This window comes from Nematolebias whitei, chromosome 21, assembly GCF_014905685.2.
Source record: "Nematolebias whitei isolate Nwh7 chromosome 21, NemWhi1, whole genome shotgun sequence".
NCBI lineage: Eukaryota > Metazoa > Chordata > Actinopteri > Cyprinodontiformes > Rivulidae > Nematolebias > Nematolebias whitei.
This window is the reverse complement of record NC_056518.1, coordinates 1,199,170-1,219,104: the sequence shown is the minus strand read 5'-3', so window position 1 is coordinate 1,219,104 and position 19,935 is coordinate 1,199,170. Positions and strand designations below refer to the sequence as shown.

General features: G+C 40.5%; 1 protein-coding gene across 1 annotated transcript in view; it reads right to left on the bottom strand.

The window, feature by feature from the left end:
* Window positions 1-19,935, bottom strand: part of atrn (attractin) — a 280,476-nt gene that overhangs the window by 260,087 nt on the left and 454 nt on the right. Inside the window, exons 2-3 of the mRNA XM_037695258.1 lie at window positions 9,307-9,390; window positions 8,019-8,132 (exon numbers count right to left, since the gene is read on the bottom strand). Coding sequence (XP_037551186.1) covers window positions 8,019-8,132; window positions 9,307-9,390 — 198 coding nt within the window. The remainder of the gene's footprint in view (window positions 1-8,018; window positions 8,133-9,306; window positions 9,391-19,935) is intronic.

Genomic DNA, 19,935 nt, shown 5'->3' with positions numbered 1-19,935 from the left:
TTTTAATCCAGGTTACAATAATCCACACTTTTTTAATCCAGGTTACATTAATCCACACTTTTAATCCAGGTTACAATGATCCACACTTTTAATCCAGGTTACAATAATCCACACTTTTAATCCAGGTTACAATAATCCACACTTTTAATCCAGGTTACAATAATCCACACTTTTTTAATCCAGGTTACATTAATCCACACTTTTAATCCAGGTTACAATAATCCACACTTTTAATCCAGGTTACAATAATCCACACTTTTAATCCAGGTTACAATAATCCACAATTTTAATCCAGGTTACAATAATCCACAATTTTAATCCAGGTTACACTCTTCCCTCAAGGACACATTTTACAAAGTAGCTACATATTGTGCAGGTATAAAGATACATTTCTATATATTTTTGTGTACATTTATTTTTTTAAGTTGTTTGACTAACTTTGATTTTTTATTATTCAATATTTTACTAACAGAATAGTCAAATAGCAACCTGTTTTTGTGTGAATTGCTATGTCAGTCAAATGTTCAATTTTGGAATAAAGGGGTGGAAATTAAAACGCGTTTTGTTTTGTTTTCCCGATTGATTAATCAAAAAAATAATCGGCCGATGATTCGATTATTGAAATAATCGTTAGTTGCAGCCCTATTTGAGTTTACATTAAATGACTACACAGTCACTGAGAGTAAATTTCATCTCAGCAGGTGCTTATCAGAAAATGCTGTAACCAAATTGAAACAATCTCTTCCATCAATGTTTTCCTCTGTCTTGCAGAGTAATGCATCAGAGAACAGAGACTTAGATCATCTAGTTGATCATCTTACAACTTCAATGCAAACTTCACTTGATAAAATTGCTCCACTGAAAAAGAAAGTAATCAATCAGAGGAAACTGGCTCCTTGGTTCAGTTCTGAGTTACGTACTTTAAAGCAGCATCTAGAAACCAGGAGAGAAAATGGCGCTCTACTAATGTTGAAGAATTTTATTTAACTTGGAAAGATATTCTGCTAACATATAAAAAAGTTCTTCGTAAAGCTAGAACTTTATATTACTCATCTTTAATAGAGGAGAATAAAAATAACCCCTGGTTTCTGTTTAGTACTATTGCTAGACTCATTAAAAGTCCCATTTCTGTTGAACCATGTATCCCTACAACTATAAGTAGTGATGACTTCATGAGATTCTTTATAAATAAAATTATTTCAATTAGAGAAAATTCAAACCATCCTTCCTTCTACTATCTCTAGTCCCCTGTCAAATGAGACAACTTTAAAAATTTCACTAGAACCTGATTTACATGTATGTTTGGACAGTTTTTGTCCTGTTGAGCTCTGAATTGTCAAAAATAATAACCTCATCCAAACCATCCACATGCCTGCTAGATCCCATCCCAACCAGACTGTTTAAAGAGGTATTTCCACTGATTAATGTCCACATTTTGGATCTACTTAATTTGTCTTAATGGATGGTTATGTACCACAGAGCTTTAAGGTTGCTGTAATTAAACCTTTACTTAGGAAGTCTGACCTTGATTCAGAAATTCTGACCAACTATTAGGGCTGGGTACGTTTCTAAAAAAATTGGTACCGGTGTCGGTACCTTCACTTCGGTGTCGGTTCCTGGACGGTTCTTTTTTCGGTACCAATTTTGTAATTACTATTAATTCTAACAAGAATAAAATTACGTTACACATTACAGTACAAACTGTTTTATTTTATTTTTTAACTTTGATATTTTTCTATTCCGAGTAGTTTTCTTACATACAGTGGGGAGAACAAGTATTCTATACACTGTTGATTTTTCAGGTTTTCCCACTTGCAAAGCTTCTAGATGACTGTAATTTTTATCATAGGTACTCTTCAACTGTGAGTGATGGAATCTAAAACAAAAATCCAGAAAAATACAATGTATGATTTTTAAATAATTAATTTCCATTTTATTGTGTGAAATAAGTATTTGATCATCTATCAACCAGTAAGAATTTTGGCTCTCACAGACATGTTAGTTCTTCTTTAAGAAGCCCTCCTGTTCTCCACCCATTACCTGTATTAACTGCACCTGTTTGGACTCGTGACCTGTATAAAAGACACCTGTCCACACACTCAATCAATCAGACTCCAGCATCTCCACAATGCCCAAGACCAGAGAGCTGTGGAAGGACATCAGGGATAAAATTGTAGACCTGCACAAGGCTGGGATGGGCTACAGGACAATAGGCAAGCAGCTTGGTGAGAAGGCAACAACAGTTGGTGCAATTATTAGAAAATGGAAGAAATACAAAATAACGGAAAATCTCCCTCGGTCTGGGGCGCCATGCAAGATCTCACCTCGTGGAGCATCATTGATCTTGAGGAAGGTGAGGAATGAGCCCAGAACTACACGGCAGGACCTGGTCAATGACCTGAATAGAGCTGGGACCACAGTCTCAAAGAAAACAATCAGTAACGCTCTACGCCGTCAAGGATTAAAATCCTGCAGTGCACGCAAGGTGCCCTTCCTCAAGCCAACGCATGTCAAAGCCCGTCTGAAGTTTGCAAAGGACCATCTGAATGATCCAGAGGAGGAATGGGAGAAGGTCATGTGGTCTGATGAGACAAAAATAGAACTTTTTGGTTTAAACTCCACTCGTCATGTTTGGAGGAAGAAGAATGATGAGTACAACCCCAAGAACACCGTCCCAACCGTGAAGCATGGCGGTGGAAACATCATTCTTTGGGGATGCTTTTCTGCAAAGGGGACAGGACGACTGCACCATATTGTGGGAAGGATGGATGGGGCCATGTATCGTGAGATTTTGGCCAACAACCTCCTTCCCTCAGTAAGAGCACTGAAGATGGGTCGTGGCTGGGTCTTCCAGCATGATAACGACCCAAAACACACAGCCAGGGCAACTAAAGAGTGGCTCCGTAGGAAACATCTTAAGGTCCTGGAGTGGCCTAGCCAGTCTCCAGACCTGAATCCCATAGAAAATCTTTGGAGGGAGCTTAAAGTCCGTGTGGCCCAGCGACAGCCCCGAAACCTGAAGGCTCTGGAGGAGATCTGTATGGAGGAGTGGGCCAAAATCCCTGCTGCAGTGTGTGCAAACCTGGTCAAGAACTACAGGAAACGTCTGAGCTCTGTAATTGCAAACAAAGGTTTCTGTACCAAATATTAAGTTTCATTTTTCTGGTGTATCAAATACTTATTTCACACAATAAAATGGAAATAAATTATTTAAAAATCATACATTGTATTTTTCTGGATTTTTGTTTTAGATTCCATCACTCACAGTTGAAGAGTACCTATGATAAAAATTACAGTCATCTACAAGCTTTGCAAGTGGGAAAACCTGAAAAATCAACAGTCTATCAAATACTTGTTCTCCCCACTGTAAAAACAAACAAATAATTTCCAGTTCAAAAAACCAGTTACAAACCAGTGACACGTCAGTGTCTAATGCTCACTGCTTCACACTGAGGACCTTTTCACTGAACAGTTTTTCTTCAGAAACATCAACATGTCTGTTTTCTCTGGACACAAACCAGCTGCTCCTGGCTGATGGTGTCTCCAGCAGTAGAACATGTTCACTCTGAGGCTGTAGATGATGCTTGTTGCACACACAGATACCTGGTTACCAGTTTGACATATTGTCCCTCACATTCCACCAGCAGGTCACTGGATTCACTGAGGTAGGGATGATGCAGACATCTGCACCTCTGTGTCTCTGCCTGAATCTTCTCTGTGGTTCTCTGGGGTTTAGGGCTCTGATCATCTCCCTAATTGACATGAGAACAAAACATCAACAATAACATGGTTGTGTTCTTATTACTCAAAAAACATTATCTAGGCTACATTAGGTGAACTGTTTAAGCAGCTGACTGGATGGATGAGCAGTTTTACAAGCTAAGATTTATGTTACTGTCAATCTTTATTTAGCTTCTGAGTTTAGCTAGCCACGTAGATAAAATAAATTTACACACTAATATGTTAAAGTTAGAGTTACATGGATCATAGTTTATTTCACTGCGATGTACGTGTTAAGCTGCAGTTACGCTAACAAACGTAACTCACCAGCTGAAGCACACAGAGCCGTCCTTGGAGTTCTTTGATGAAGAGTCCGGTCGTGTAGATAATGAATCAGGACGTTCAGGCTCTACTCACAGGCTGACTTTAATGCTGAGAGGAGGAGGAGGAGGAGGAGGAGGGGGAGGCTGCTGAACTCCTCTCTCCTCGCAGAAAAACACGGAGCAACTTTCTGCAGCGCGTGTTGTCGAAGCTGTTCGACAACACGCGCTGCACACGTGAACCCGTCTGTGGGCGTCACCAGCACCATAGACATACATTACAGTATACATAGATTAGGTACAGCAGCTCTATACAGCTCTAGGTGTAATCTGGGTGTAGTCTGTTTGTCATATGTCTGCTGTTTTACCAGCCTGCATGCTGAAACCACGTGACACGTTACAGCCAATACCGAAACTTGACACCGAAAGAAGAGTGACGTTTCAATACATACACCGACCGGTGCAGTTCGGTCAGTGCTATAAAAGAACCTCGATTCGGTACTCAGTCCTACCAAAAATAGACCTATATCTAATCTAACTTTCATCTCAAAAATTCTAGAGAGAATAGTTGCAGGTCAGTTGCGTGAACATCTACAAAGAAATAATCTGTTTGAAGAGTTTCAGTCAGGGTTTAGAGCTCATCATAGCACAGAAACAGCACTAGTAAAAGTCACTAATGATATTCTCATGGCCTCAGACAATGGACTTGTGTCTCTACTGGTCCTGTTAGACCTCAGTGCTGCATTTGATACAGTTGATCACAATATTTTACTACAGAGGCTTGAATATGATGTTGGGATTACAGGAACAGCTCTAAAATGGTTTAAATCATATCTATCTGATAGATTCCAGTTTGTAAATGTAAATAATAAATCTTCTCCATACACTAAAGTTAGTCATGGAGTTCCTCAGGGCTCAGTGCTTGGACCAATACTCTTTACTTTATATATGCTTCCATTAGGTAAAGTTATTAAACAGCATGGGATAAATGTTCATTGTTATGCTGATGATACACAGTTATATTTGTCCATTAAACCCAATGAATCCAATCAGCTACTTAGACTACAAGCATGTCTTAAAGACATAAAAACCTGGATGACCCTTAATTTTCTCCTGTTGAACACAGACAAGACTGAGGTTTTGGGTTTTGGACCTGAGCGCCTTAGGAATACATTTTTCAGTCTTTCTCCCTCATATGCATTAATCTGTCCTCCAGCTCTAATGTTAAAAATCTTGGTGTTATTTTTGATCAGGACATGTCTTTTATCCCCCACATTAAAAACGTTACTAGAACCTCCTTCTTCCACCTGCGTAATATCACTAACATTAGAAACATCTGATCTAAAAATGATGCAGAAAAACTGGTCCATGCATTTGTCACGTCTAGACTGGACTATTGCAATGGTTTATTATCTGGGTGTCCAGATACTTCTTTAAAATGTCTTCAGTTGATCCAAAATGCTGCTGCCAGAGTCTTAACTGGAGTTACTGGGGGAGATCATATTTCCCCAGTTTTAGTTTCTCTCCATTGGCTCCCTGTCAAATCCAGAATAGAATTCAAAATCTTACTTCTAACCTACAAAGCTCTCAATAACCTAGCTGCATCTTATATTACAGATCTTATTCTTCCATATTTTCCTAAAGCTTCCAGTATAATGCCGTGTACGTCCGTTCACGCGTACATACGTGTGTACTGTACGCAGAGGGTTCAGACATGATACTCCAGCGTACACCCCGAGCAGCTGCAGAGCAGCTTCACAGACAAGGGGCGTTTACCTTCGGGACAAATTGAGGTCGCCAATGCTGACATGCGTATTGGATTGATTGACAGGTCGGGGGGGGGGGGGAGAGAGCGCTGGCAGCCTCAGCCACAGCGGTGTTCTGTGTTTATATGTTGTTAATAAAAAGATCTAAAAAATTAATTAAAAAAACAGGGAGAGCTGGCTCTACAGCCCACACATCAGACCAGCCCACCAGGAAATCTCCAGACCCTCCCGCAGCCACGCTGGACCTGAGTTTAATTAGACCGTGACAAATTCCTCCATTTCTCACCATTTCAGTCATGGCATCAACAGAGGAGGAAGAGATCTCTGCCTCTTGGCAACAAAACAAAAGAAATGGCCAGATCAGAGATGAAGAAGAGGAATTTAATACATTGTTGTCGCATACAAAACAGTCCGTCGCCGGGCAGTTTATTGTGCGACATCGAGTATGCGTATGTGGTCGTAAAAATTTGAGCTTTGCACGGACATGCCCTGGGGGGTACGCTCGTACCTCTGCGTACGTACGTGCGTACCGCTGTGTATGGACGTATGCGGGAGTATACTGGGGGCTTAACAGAGCACTTCGCTCTCAGACTGCAGGTTTACTTGTGGTTCCTAGAATTTACAAAAACAGAATGGGAGGCAGATCTTTTAGTTATCAGGCTCCTCTCTTGTGGAACCAACTTCCAATCTCTGTCCGTGAGGCTGACACATTATCCAGTTTTAAAACTAGGATTAAGACTTTCCTTTTTGATAAATCCTATAGTTAGAGTCGGCTTGGGTTTCCTGAGCTGTCCCTTAGTTATGCTGCTATAGGCTTAGACTGCTGGAGGACAAACTGACCACAATTTTCAATCTGCTACTGTCTTTACTTACTCTGCTCAACCTGTTTTGTATTTGTAATTATTTTTTCTATCCTTAACATGTGTTTTTTTTGTGTCTTTCAGATACACCTGGACCTATACCTGGACCTACCATTCTGTGTTCGTCTGTCTCTCCTTCCTGTCCTCTCAACCAGCCGGTCAAAGCAGATGGCCGCTTGTCCTGAGCTGGTTCTGCTGGAGGTCTCTTCCTTTTAAAAGGGAGTTTTTCTTTCCACTGTCTCCACTGTACTTGCTCAGGATGGGAGACTGCAACGAAGCCAAGATTCAACTTGTCTGCTGGATTCCTTAGATAGAGAACTTTACTAATTGGTTTTACGTGAATGTTTCTGTAAAGTGCCCTGAGACAACTTTGTTGTGATTTGGCGCTATATAAATAAACTGAATTGAATTGAATTGAGTGTGAAGTGGATGGATGAGAATCAGCAACTCCAAATCTGTGGCCATGGTCCTCAACCAGAAAAGGGTGGATTGCTCTATTCAGGTAGAGGGTGAGGTTCTGCCTCAAGTGGAGGAGTTCAAGTATCTTGGGGTTTTGTTCACAAGTGAGGGAAGAATGTAGCATGAAATTGACAGATGGATTGGTGCAGCATCTGCAGAATTGTGGACTCTGTACTGGTCCATTGTGGTGAAGAGAGAGCTGAGCTGTTAAGCAAAGTTCTCTGTTAACCAGTCGGTCTACGTTCCTACCCTCACCTATTGCCACAAAATCATAGTGACTGAAAGAATGAGATTGCGGATACAGGAGGTTGAAATGAGTTTTCTCCACAGGGTAGCTGGACTCTCCCTTAGAGATAGGGTGAAAAGTTCGGTAATCCGGGAGAGACTCAAGAGTAGAACCGCCTCTCCTCCACATCCAGAGGAGCCAGTTGAGGTGGTTCGAGGTTCTGGTAAGGATGCCCTCTGAGCGCCTCCTTAGGGAAGTGCTTCAAGCATGTCCGACTGGGAGGAGACTCTGGGGAAGACCCACGACACGCTGGAGAGACCATGTCTCTCGGTTGGCCTGGGAAGGCCTTGGAATCCTCGCAGAAGTGCTGGAAGAGGTGACTGTGGAAAGAGATGTCTGGGCCTCCCTGCTCAAACTAATGCCCCTGCCACCCGACTTCGGAATAAGCGGAAGATAATGGATGGTTTGTATTGTTTTAGTTATTAAAACAAAAAAGAAAGATACTTGACAAAATGTCTACAGAAGATATAAAACTCTACATTTCATTTTTAAATCAAGATTTGGGGGGGGAAAAAAAACCCACGCACACCAGTATATATAAACTGAATGCACAGCTTGAACTACAGTAAATTACAGCAGAGTTCCATCAAAGCCATGGTGTACCTACCTAAAAGCAGCCAGAAGAGGAGCATATATTGAGTCGCCATCGTACACGTACAAGTGGTCCCAGCTACATTCAGTGGCAAAGTGGTTGAATCGTAATCGTAGAATGGTGTTAGGCCTGCCAAACACACACAAGGACCAGTATATATTCTGTGTATATATGCAAATTACACGGTAGAAAGAGAACTTTTAAGATTTACACAAAAATAATTGCAAATCAAAAAACAAATTGGCTTCTTGAGATGTTTAGATAAGAAATACAGAGAGAGAAATTATTTGATCACTTAACTTTCTAAAGTCTGCTCATTAACAAAGTATTCATTTTGATTTGAATTTAATTTTAATGAAGATCCAGAAAAAACAAACATTTAAAGTCAAAATTCGTTTGAATGACAGTTTGGGTTTTTTTTTATCCCCAAAATGAGACTTGGTACTTAGAGAATCCTTGTTGGCAAGCACGGAAGAGGCATTTCTTGTAGTTGGTCACACATCTCAAAAGGGATAAACCATGTAGGTGGCCTGGCTGTCACTTGGCAACTCAAAGCTTCAGTTCTCTACCTATTTGTTGTCTGACAGTATAGAGCTAGTAGGTCACTTTGTCTACCTAGATCAGAGGTGTCCAAGTCACTTACAAAAGGGGCAAAAATTAAAACCTTTTTCAAACTAAGGGCCAATTTCAGAAACTACATTAACTGAAATCAGACACCCAGCATCTTTTCTTGGTCACAGGTTCCTCAACAAGAGTTTGATTGGTCTCATTTCATGTTCTCTGCTGTGCTTTCGACATCATCGTCAAAGATTTCTGAAAAAATTCAAGCGATAGAAGTATTTTACGTTTCACATATCATCTTGAGGGCCAGATAAGATGTCAACGAGGGCCACGTTTGGCCCCCGGGCCTTGAGTTTGACACATATGACCTAGATGAACGGAGAGCTATCTCAGGTAAGAGGATAGGCATGGATGTGTGTACCAAAACAACAAACCACAGTTGCCCCAAGAAAGATATTTATTTAAAACCTTTCCACCGAAACTCACTTCAAAATAACTGAATGTCCTTTTACTAATTACAGCTTATCTAAGAACTTAAAAAATATATTTCCAAAGCTTTATCCCAAACTTTACCAAAGCCCTGGATTCATTTTGTAGTGTTACCTGAGATCCTTAATCTACTTGAATCTTCTCAAATAATTAGTCAGGTTAAAAAATGTGAATTTCTTTCAGATTGAGAACAACACAGAATGTGAAAAGTGCTGTCCTAAATTGATTTTGTGATCATGATGATGGTACTTACTGTCCCTCAATAAGCCAGGTGCACTTGGTCTTATGTAGGTAGTTTCCTGGGCCATCAGTCAAAAAGCCAAATGGACCCGTGAGCCTGAAATAAAGATGAGAAAGGGTTTTACAAATTTTATTTTAAATTTTTCTTTTACTCAGAATGTTTTATTCTTGATTAATCTGTGATGCAACAAACTACAGCTGACAAAAATATTGAACCCAGAAAGTTTCTGAAGAAATCATGATGAAAGGTGTCAATGCAGCTGCTGCCTAAAGTTTAAACAATTTTATAATAATCTGGACAATGTGGATGCATAAACTGTAGAGAACCAAAATCAAATGAAATGTTTAAGCTGCTGCCAGTGTCATCATGGTTACCATGGCAACCAGATCTGTGTCTGCCACTTCTTCACATCAAACTTGTGAGAAGCAGAAAGCAAGACTAAAAAGTAAGCCTCAAACATTCACTGTGTAAAAACTATAAATCTGATCTTGGAAATTCTTGTGAAATGTTATGATTCTGTAATGTTTTATGTTGGAGGTATACCACCTCACAAACATTATTTAATTTCAGTTTTAAATAAAATATTTTGAGATAAAATATAACTGAAGTTTGAGGAAGCATGGCTGTTTATTCTGTATTCTGTGGGGATTGGGAAAAAAATTATACAACAGTGAGACGCACTCTGGGTGAAAGAAGAAAAAAATGTCTCACTTTCTCCAAAATTTACAAAACTAAACTGTGATTATGTAAAATCTGTAAAATACATGCTTGCAAAGTTCAAGGCTTTTATTGTCATTCATCACATGTGGTACATGAGGTGAAATTAAATTGTGTACTCAAGGTCCCAGTTACACCCAAAAATAGCAAAAATATAAAGTATAAAAAGAAACCGTATATCAGGACCTAAGATATGCACTAAACACTAATAATGTAAAACAATATGCTGTATTAAACAGCAGCCTGAACATGAGTCTGTTGTGAGCAGATGGGTATGAATACAGCAGCTTAAAGGCAAGAGATCAGCAGCAAGAGATCAGCAGCATGGATAACCAGCAACACAAAGTGATATCTCTCCAATTAAAGTGTCATTACAGTGATTATTCTAGTTAGAGATTCATGAGTTTAACAGCCTCAGGGTAGAAGCTGTTCCTCAGTCTAGTGGTTCTACACTTAATGCTCCTCAACCTCCTTCCTGAGGGGAGTGGGGCAAAAAGTGTGTGTGCTGGGTGAGTGTGGTCCTTCATGATGCAGGTGGCCCTCTTCCTGCATCTGGAGGTGTAGATGTCTGTGATGGTGGGGAGACTGACTCCAACATCTTCTGTGCAGCCTTCAGCACTCTCTGCAAAGCTTTTCTTTCTGCAGCTGTGCAGCCTCCATTCCACACGTTGATGCTGGAGCACAGGATGCTCTCCACTGCACACCTGTAGAAGGAGGTGAGGACTGAGCTTCCAGACCAGCTCGCCTCAGCTGTCTGAGGAAGTAGAGTCTCTGATGAGCTTTCTTCATCAGGCTGGTGGTGTTGTTTTTTCATTCAACCTTTATTTATACAGATTTGTCCCATTGACTGGTGGTGTTGTTGCCCCAGCTGAAGTTGTCGTTCAAGTGTACACCCAAGTACTTGTAATTGCAGACCACTTCCACCGCAGATCTTCCTATGTTCGGGGGGGGGGATTGCTCCTTCTGAAGTCCACAACCATCTCCTTTGTCATCTTCACATTGATGTGAAGGTTATTCTCTTTGCACCAGCTCTCCAGGTGTTCCACCTCTTGCCTGTAGCTGGACTCATCATTGTTTATGATGCATCCCACCACCGCTGTATCATCTGCAAACTTTACAATGTGACAGCCTGGATGGGTAGCTGCGTAGTCATAAGTGAACAGAGTAAAAAGAAGGGGGCACAACACACAACCCTGAAGGGAGCCAGTGCTGAGGGTTATGGTGGAGGAGAAGAAGTTATGGATCCTCACAGAATGTGGTCTGCTGGTTAAGAAATCCAGGGCCCAGTCGCATAGGGAGGGGCTTAGTCCTACTTCAATTCAAAGGGAGTTTTTTCTTTCCACCATCTCCTTTGTGCTTGCTCATGATGGGAGACTGTGACGAAGTGAAGATTCAATGAGTCTGCTGCTTCCTTTGATAGAGAACATTACTAATTGGTTGTTCCATGTATGTGAATGTTCCTGTAAAGTGCCCTGAGATAACTTGTTGTGAATTGGTGCTATATAAATAAACTGAATTGAATTATATTCTGAATTTGACAGGGAGCCAATGGAAAGCAGGTAAAACTGGAGACACATGATCTCTCCTATCAACTCATTTAAACTCTGGCAGCAGCATATTTAATGTATAATTTGCATGTTTTGTTTCAGAGTTGTGCAAGATACAGGACAAAAAATATAGAAGAGCAATAAAGGTGCGGTGGTGCTCAGCCGACTAAATAACAATTGAGTAGGTGGCTAACAGCTTAGATAGGAAGCTGGAGACATGGTCAGCACATAGATGTTCTGTGGTGAAAATGTCGGTGAACACAGACTGTTTAAACTCTGATCACTGATGAAAATGTCTTAGCAGCCTCCCAGGCATGAAAAGAATTATGAAGTCATAATCAGCAGCAGCTGTCAATCAGTTTTGCAAAGCCAATAACATACATTTTCAAGACTCTAATAAATAATTATTTCACAATGAATGTATCTTTATTCTTTATCTTGTAGCTCCCAGCTGAATGCATGCAGCTCAACAACTTCACTTTGTTTTCTAGAACTACAGACAATATCATGAAATCTGATCCACATCAACAGCATCATATTGTGAACATTTGAATAAGACAGTCTGAACCTTTAACTTTGTCACTCTTCATGTTCCTCAGGGGGAAATCAACAACCTTATTGAACTGATTAAAATACTAGTTTAAATATTTTAACACAAAAAACTAGTCCGTCTTTTAGAGCTCTCTGCCTGAAATAATTATATCTAATTATTTTTTCTAATTTTAACATAAGGATTTTTGTTTAAAAAAAACTACACTACAGTTGTTTTTAATTGACAAAAATGTTATTTTATAGTCATTTTACAAAGGGGGGATGTATTTTCCTGCATTACTCCACCCTCTGGGTCAACATCCACATCCTCCTCTTGTAGTGAACTAGGCCTCCGACCAAAACCTGCCTCTGAGGACCTTCATGGGACAGGAACTGTTATTTCATTGATTTGAATCCAGAAATACAAATTAACTCATCCAGAGAATTTCTAATTGTATCCTGAAGTAATCAATTGAAAGAACACTCTTCTTTTATATTATTATCACTATTTTACAATATCTTGATAATCAAAAGTGTGTTTAGTTTATGCCATTTTTAAATGTTGAAGTGAACCACTCATTTTAAATCAACTGTGAAACAGTTTTAATGATTTTTTAATGCTCATTTAAATTAGAAATCAAGTTAAATGTCTATTTTACAAAGTAATTATGCATTTTTGATCTTCTGTCTGAAATAAGAAGTAGTGATGTCGGTCGAAAGTCAGGAGGGAAGTTATTGGAACAAAGTGTCGTGTTTTTAAAACTCTCAGACAGTAAATAAGAAAACTGGCACTTGCAAGTCTGTCATTTCTCCAAAATATTTTCTCGTCTGTAACTAACCGTTCTCAAAATATTCCTGCTGTTTTCTTGACTTGTAATGACCCTCTGACATCACTAGAACCACACCCCTGTTGGTTGCTTCAACCAATCAGGACGTACTAAAGTGACCGGAAGCAGAACTCTTTAAAAGTCGACACTTCCTGGAACTATGCAGTTCTAGCAGTTCTGTAGAGTTCTGGAGTTCTGGAGTGGAGTTCAATCTGATGGAGTCATCCATCTCTGCTGTGGTCACAGCGCCTCGCTGTGACTTCACCCGGCGAATGCCCTACAACTTCTGAGGAAGTTTGTTCTGTAGAATGGAGTATCTCACGACTTCTGCCGAGTCGCAGCCGCCCTGAGGAGACGCTGAAAAGTAGCGTGCCAGGGACCTCTTGACCGTAGCGGACCCATCCTCTGCCAAGGTAAAGAGTCGTCACGAGCTTCACGCACTAAGTGGACCGAGGGCGAGCTGCGTTTGAAAGGAGCGTGTTGTTCTGGTCCACAGACATACATCTTCCTTCAAACCTCTCCCTTTAAACTCCTCTATTTTGCCAGTAATTAATCCAGATGTCTTCAGAAATGTCTGTTTTTATTAAGTAAAACGTGCCAAGTTTTATTAATCAGAACCAGTTCAGCTAATCAAGTGTACAATGTTTTGATGTTAAATTTTGATTCTGTTCAATAAATTACCACATTTATTATGATGGGTCAAAGAAAATTAACGTCTCATGTCACTGATTAAACCATCTACGCACAGTTACTTCTGTCACATGGCTGTAATTAGCTTGAAAAAGAGAGAACCTGTTATTTAAATATAATTGTAGTGACGGTACAGTCAAGCTGACCTTGACACACTACACTCTGTTCTCCAGAGGTCACAACTGATGCTTGGTTCTGTTGACCCAGTCAGAGGGGTTCTGGACCCTCTCCTCTGCGCAGTCACATCTCCTAGTGGGGCTCGGTCCACTCTTCCTCTTTTAAAGCAAATCATCTCCTCACAATCAAAGACCTTACTGTCTGACTCGGACAGTTTTTCTCATTCATGATCCTCTCCTCTGCCTGAGAAGTTATGACTCGGTGGTTCCGTCCTCCTCTGGGTCTGCAGCTCCTCATGTTTAAAATCATCTCATTGTTTTAGCTCAACCACACTAAAACTGACTAAACACTAAACTACACCCTTAATATAAAACCCAAACATGCTCACAAATCTCTCAGACCTCATGACTCACTCCTGCTCTCGCTGTCTTTATCGCACTTAACTCAATTCAACTTCCACATCTTTTTCTTCTTCTTCGTGTAGATTTTTTTGGTGCTTGACAAATAAGTTTGAGCCTACGTCAGAAAAGATGGAGGAGGTTGATTATCTCTTCAGCCGGGGATGGGAGGTGAAAGTGGAGGGTGATGGGGGTTTTTTGTCCCCGAGACTGCCCGTCTTTGCTGCAGCCTCTCACTCTAATGCGCTTCAGATATGACGATGATTTTCAGAAAAAGATGTGGTGTGGATTATTTATCATAACTCTGTTTTACTTTACTGTCAACACAGTTTATCAACTGGTGTGTAGTTTGACGTCTGTACTGTCTGTACTGTCTGTACTGTACTGTAAAGAAATCGCTGGGAGGCTGTCTTTCCAACACCAAAGGGCAACTAAAATTGGTCATGTGACTATCATGCGTTGGTGCGTCGATTAGCTTCAAAAGGGAAAAAAATCGTCAGTAGGCGAAATCGCCGCCTGCTGCCTCTTACTGAGAAGGTAAAGTGCATATGCAATGGCACCCTTTGAAATACTTGACACCTCATTTTGATTATTAAATTTCCTAATACTTTAAAAATACTGACTGACAAATTTACTGCTAAATAAATGTCATAATGGAATATATTAAAAGTGAAATGCAGTCACCAGATCAGTGCAAGTTCAGGTAAACACAGTCAGCTGCTTTATGTCACTTTACACAGTTTAGTGAATGACTGAGCAACAAAGTGGCTGAAAATGATTCATGTTCACAACAATTACTATTTATGTGATTTAAAAAAAAACAGCTTACACAGTCTGAACTGTACAGTGCAGCCTCTTGTTGCCTGGTCGACTCTGGCTTGATGACACAGCGGCAGAGGGGATTGTACAGTTACACAAGGAATACTTAGATGCAGTCAGAGATTGTGTCATTACTGATCTCAGGGCAATCAAGTTCAAAACACAGTAATAATAAAGGACCAGTCACCAGAATTATTTGAAAGAATGCATATCACCCCTCAACCTTCATAACAAGAACTGCTTGTTAGATCCCTGTTGCATATCGTCTAATCTTTTATTTGGATCCAGGTACACTGTTCTTGTTTATGAAAGCTTACTTGCCATGGCTGCCAAGGTACAGACCTTATACAGATACAGTCCAAGGCAGTGGTTTGGGCTGGGAGGCCAAAAGTCCAAGGGTAAGGGTGTTGTTACTTTAACCACAACTTCACAAGTCAAACGTACGACACTATGTGACAGCAATGCTCTTATGCTGCCTCTGCAACTTGTAAGTGGTGTTTAACTGCTGAAATGTCCTAAATGAACTCCCACAAAATAATTATTCTCCTTAAGTTAAAAAAGAGTTTGACTGGGACATGGCAGATTACTGGTTTTAAGGTATGCTGTAGTGTTAAAACTACAAAATGTTCTTGACATTCTGTTCCTGAAGTCTACCGGTAAATGCCTTAGAAGCAGGTAAAGATAATGGACGGATGGAAGAATAAGACACCAGACGCAAGATCTACACCTGACAAATGATAAACACAGAAGAAGCTCGGGACAGCGGCCTCCTGTAAAGCAGAAGGGATGCTCTGCTGAGCACTTAGATTTAATGATGATTTTGTATGGCAAGTGTAAACAATGCAGTGTCATGTTACAAAGACATGCATTCACGTTTCTATGCAACAGGTGCCAGAGCCACTGAGAAAACATCCATGTTTGTGGCCCACCACACAGCACCAGAAACAAACTCTGGTCTAAGCATGTTTAACTGGACAAAAGAAGCACATCTACTGGTTAATGCACCTGTGCACAAAGAAATACAGAAGTAGGCAAGTCAGAGATACATCATATGAGCACAGAAAAGCCACAAACCCTCAACACAATATTTCTTCTTTTATGCCAACTCAACCTTGTTCTGCTGCTGCAATCCCTCACATTACCTATCATTTGGTTTCAAACTGGCAGTCAGCAGATTTCTTTACACATACTAAGAACAGTACAACTTCTTAGTTGCAAATGTGGTTGAAACTTACGGTAGCTCTAACAAGGTTGAGTCAGGTCCACTGGACGGATTCTTCTTTGTTGACCAAGTTGACATTTCAACAAAAAATAATCTGTCCAGATGACCTGACTCAACCTTGTTACTACTGAGCATGCATAGGACAACTTAAGGTAGAATTAAGTTTAAGGTGGTTACAGCATTTCTCAGTTTCAGACTGTGTTCTCACGATTTAGAAAGCGATGTAAACTGTCTGCTGCGGATGATGTTATCAGGTCTGTGTCTCTGCTGGATCCAGCTGGTGCTCAGATCAGAAACCAGAGTGCATCAACAGAGTTTTTAACCAAAACCTAGACAAACTATTTTATAAACCTGTTCAGATGTGCTCAGCACTTAGCCAGGCTTATGTTAGACTCTTTTTCTGAATGACGATCTGCTGCTGACCATGTGTACCCCTGCAGGCCTCTTGTAGTTTGACTTCACACCTAAAGAGGAAGGCTCTGAGCTGAGACAGCATGGCTGAGTATCAAATTAAACAAAGCAGAAAATGTGTATTTTCCTAAAAACATTCTGACCCACACCAGCCCACTGAACACACCTCTGTGGACACCTTTGAGCTACACAGATGTGCTTGCTCAACACCATCCAGTAAAATGACCAGTTCACATTTTGAAGCTGAAAGAAAAAAACATGGATGAGGGTAAAAGTTGATATTTGGAGCTAGTTGGTGTTATTGTGACAGGATGTCCAACAGGGTGGACGTAGTCCTCACTGGCTGAAGGTCCCGACGTACTAAAACCAAAGCCGAACAGTTGACTCACGGTCACATGGTTGCAGAACGTTTGTTTTCTCACACACCTTTCAAAGTTCACGAGACACAGAGCTTCTGGTAAACCCCTCCTGGTGTACCATACGTCACCACAAGGGTTTCTTCCCACCAAGGTCTCAACTCCATCCATGCATCTGCCGTTTGGCCACAAATCTTTCATGAAGAAAGCACCACACTTTTCATCAGAAAGACTCCTCCAAACACAATGTCTGCACAATATCTCCATCCAGGAGGTTCTGACCATTGACTAATTTAGTGTGTTTGAAGAGTCAAAAAAAGTCCATGCTCAATAATCCAGGTATAAAATCCAATATTTTTCAGTCAGCTCATCTGGACTTTTTGTGCTGAAACGTTTCACCTTCCATCCAGAAGGCTTCATCAGTCAAAGAAACACACAACACAAAACTGATTCTTCCTCCAACAGCTTACTCCAAAGTGGAACAAACCAGTTCTGCTTGTGTTTGAAGAGTCATACAAGTGCCCGAGCGCATTTCCACATTGACGAACATGCCCACAAACCTCTAACCAACAAAATACTTGACGGGCACACCTGTGAGAAAAATTTTGGTCCGGACCTGGTGTCGACAAGGAGCGGGCGAAGCTGCTCTGTTAACAAAACAGTGTGATATTCGTCACACAACTACACCATTGAAAGACGATTTCACCTCTTCGGATGGAGTATGCAAGGCCCTTTAGTCTGAGTGAATCTGTCAAGGTCCACAGCTTAAAGACACAACACAGTTTGTTAGTACCATGTGTCAGGGACAAGTTTTAGCTACAAAAGTCTTCATGATAAGAATTCACTAGATATATTGCTTCACCTTTCATTTGTTTTCATTCATTCAACCTTTATTTAGACAGATAAGTCACATTGAGCCTAGAAGACTCATTTACAAGTGAGATCTGTTTAGACAGACAAAAAGTACTGAAACTGGACACATGTAGGATTTGGAGGCAAAAAAAAAATCCTATCAGACTTTTTCTTCTTGGCTGAGAAGAAAAATCTCTGATATTAAAAAACACCTCGCACAAACAAGCACATAGTGACATAGACATTCTGCAGAGGGGGGAAACGAGAGCGGTGAGAAATGTCCATAGATGCTCTCGAGGTCACTGTAAGAGTTCTGGGACCCTGTGTACATAATTTCGCTCCACCACATGTACCACATGAGGTGCGAATGACAATAAAGAAACTCTGACTCTGACTCTGATAAGGATATAATAATCAGTCAATGTCCTCCGGTGAGATCCGTAAACATTCTCGAGGTATGTCGAAGAATGGCCAAGAATAACATCTATGAGAATCCAAGAGTCCTGAAATGATGACACAAAGTTTATTCAGCTGGTTCATCTGGTTATCAATTGGAAATTTCTCAGGGAGGGGGTGGTGAGCGTCAGATCACATTTTCTCCAGGTGAATTCAGATAAGATGGCCTTCAAGGACAGCCAAGGGAGCCAAATTCAGATAAACACACAATTGTTTTGGGGACAGGCAGAACTTAATGACATCTACCTTGAGTCTGTGTTGGTCCACTCTGTTCCGAAATGTCCAAATTACATGGTCACACTGTTGGAACGTGACTGAATAAAATCCCAGAGATCTGATCCATTCAGCCCAAAGCTTTTGAGTCTGGGTACTCGAGACACGAACCAAGCCATCATAAAGGCAAGCAGCATGATCGGGTCCAAATTTGCTGCTGACGACTTCCTTGATTGTAGAAAAAACCAGTAGCCAGCCGAATCCAAAAAGCAGGAACCAGTTATCGAAAATCCAATTAAATATGTGTCCTTAAAATCCACAGATGGCAGCAGAGATAGACACATCATCAAGTCTTCCAGTCAATGAGATATCCAGCTGCGTACGTGCCAACAGGGTAAATCGGCTCGCCTAAAGCCTGTCTTCTCTTCGAAGAAATGTTGTAAATTGAGTTGAGGGACCAACTGATCAAAACAGTCCATAATTATGGTTTTGAAGAAATGCAAGAGAGGCTCACAGCAGTTTCACAGACAGACAGAGCAGCAAAGCGGAGAGGGAGGGGAGAAGCGTCCGATTTCGGCAAGAACGAATGGTGGGTAATGAATACAAGCCGAGCTATCTGATATAAACCAACCCAAAAACAGCTAGAACCCCGTCAGTTTTATACATATTAAATCTAAAATGTATGTAATTCACACAACACATACCTAAAATATGCCATCTCCTGATACTGAAATAAATCATACATGATGGTATTTTGAAGGTTTAAACAAAACAGCTACGACTATCATTTCTCAAAGATGAATTGTCTTAGTTTAAAATCCTGATGATTTGGTTTGATGGTGATATGAATTTCAAGAAAAGCTTGGTCTTATGTGTGTGATGGTGGAAATTATGATTATTTCCTGTCCTGTGACTTCTACAATAAACCATTTCAGTATATGGCTGTAGGTCATAAAGTTTGATTGTTGGGCTTTAAAAAGGTCTATAAAAGTCAGGCCTTTAGTTTGAGTTTGATCATCCCTTAATATAATTTTCTAAATGAAAGCTTTGTTAATAAGTGATCTTGGTCAAGCCATGTTTTAAAGACCAGCAAAGGTTCCAGAACTACTTAAAGACAAGACGAGCGTAAGACAACCCTCAGCATCCTCTTCATCAGACTGTCATACAACAACAGAGTGTCTTCAGTCAGAGGCTTCTTCAGATCTGCTGTAGGACAAGAGATCCTTCCTGCACACAGCCTTCAGCATCTAGAACATCTCTTTAATGAAACTGATGATGAGTTACAGCATGTCATTTCCCTTTGGGAGGAATAAAATATTTTTAAATTGAATTAATAAGTCAAGAAGTCACCAGGTGTGTTGCAGCTGTGGTTGTTTTAAAGGGGTTTATAAATAAAGTAGTAGTAGTTTTGAAAAGCATTCCTCTCATATCCTTAAACTCTACAGAACCATGTTTCAGTGTCTTAGAGCTGGGTGGTGATGATGG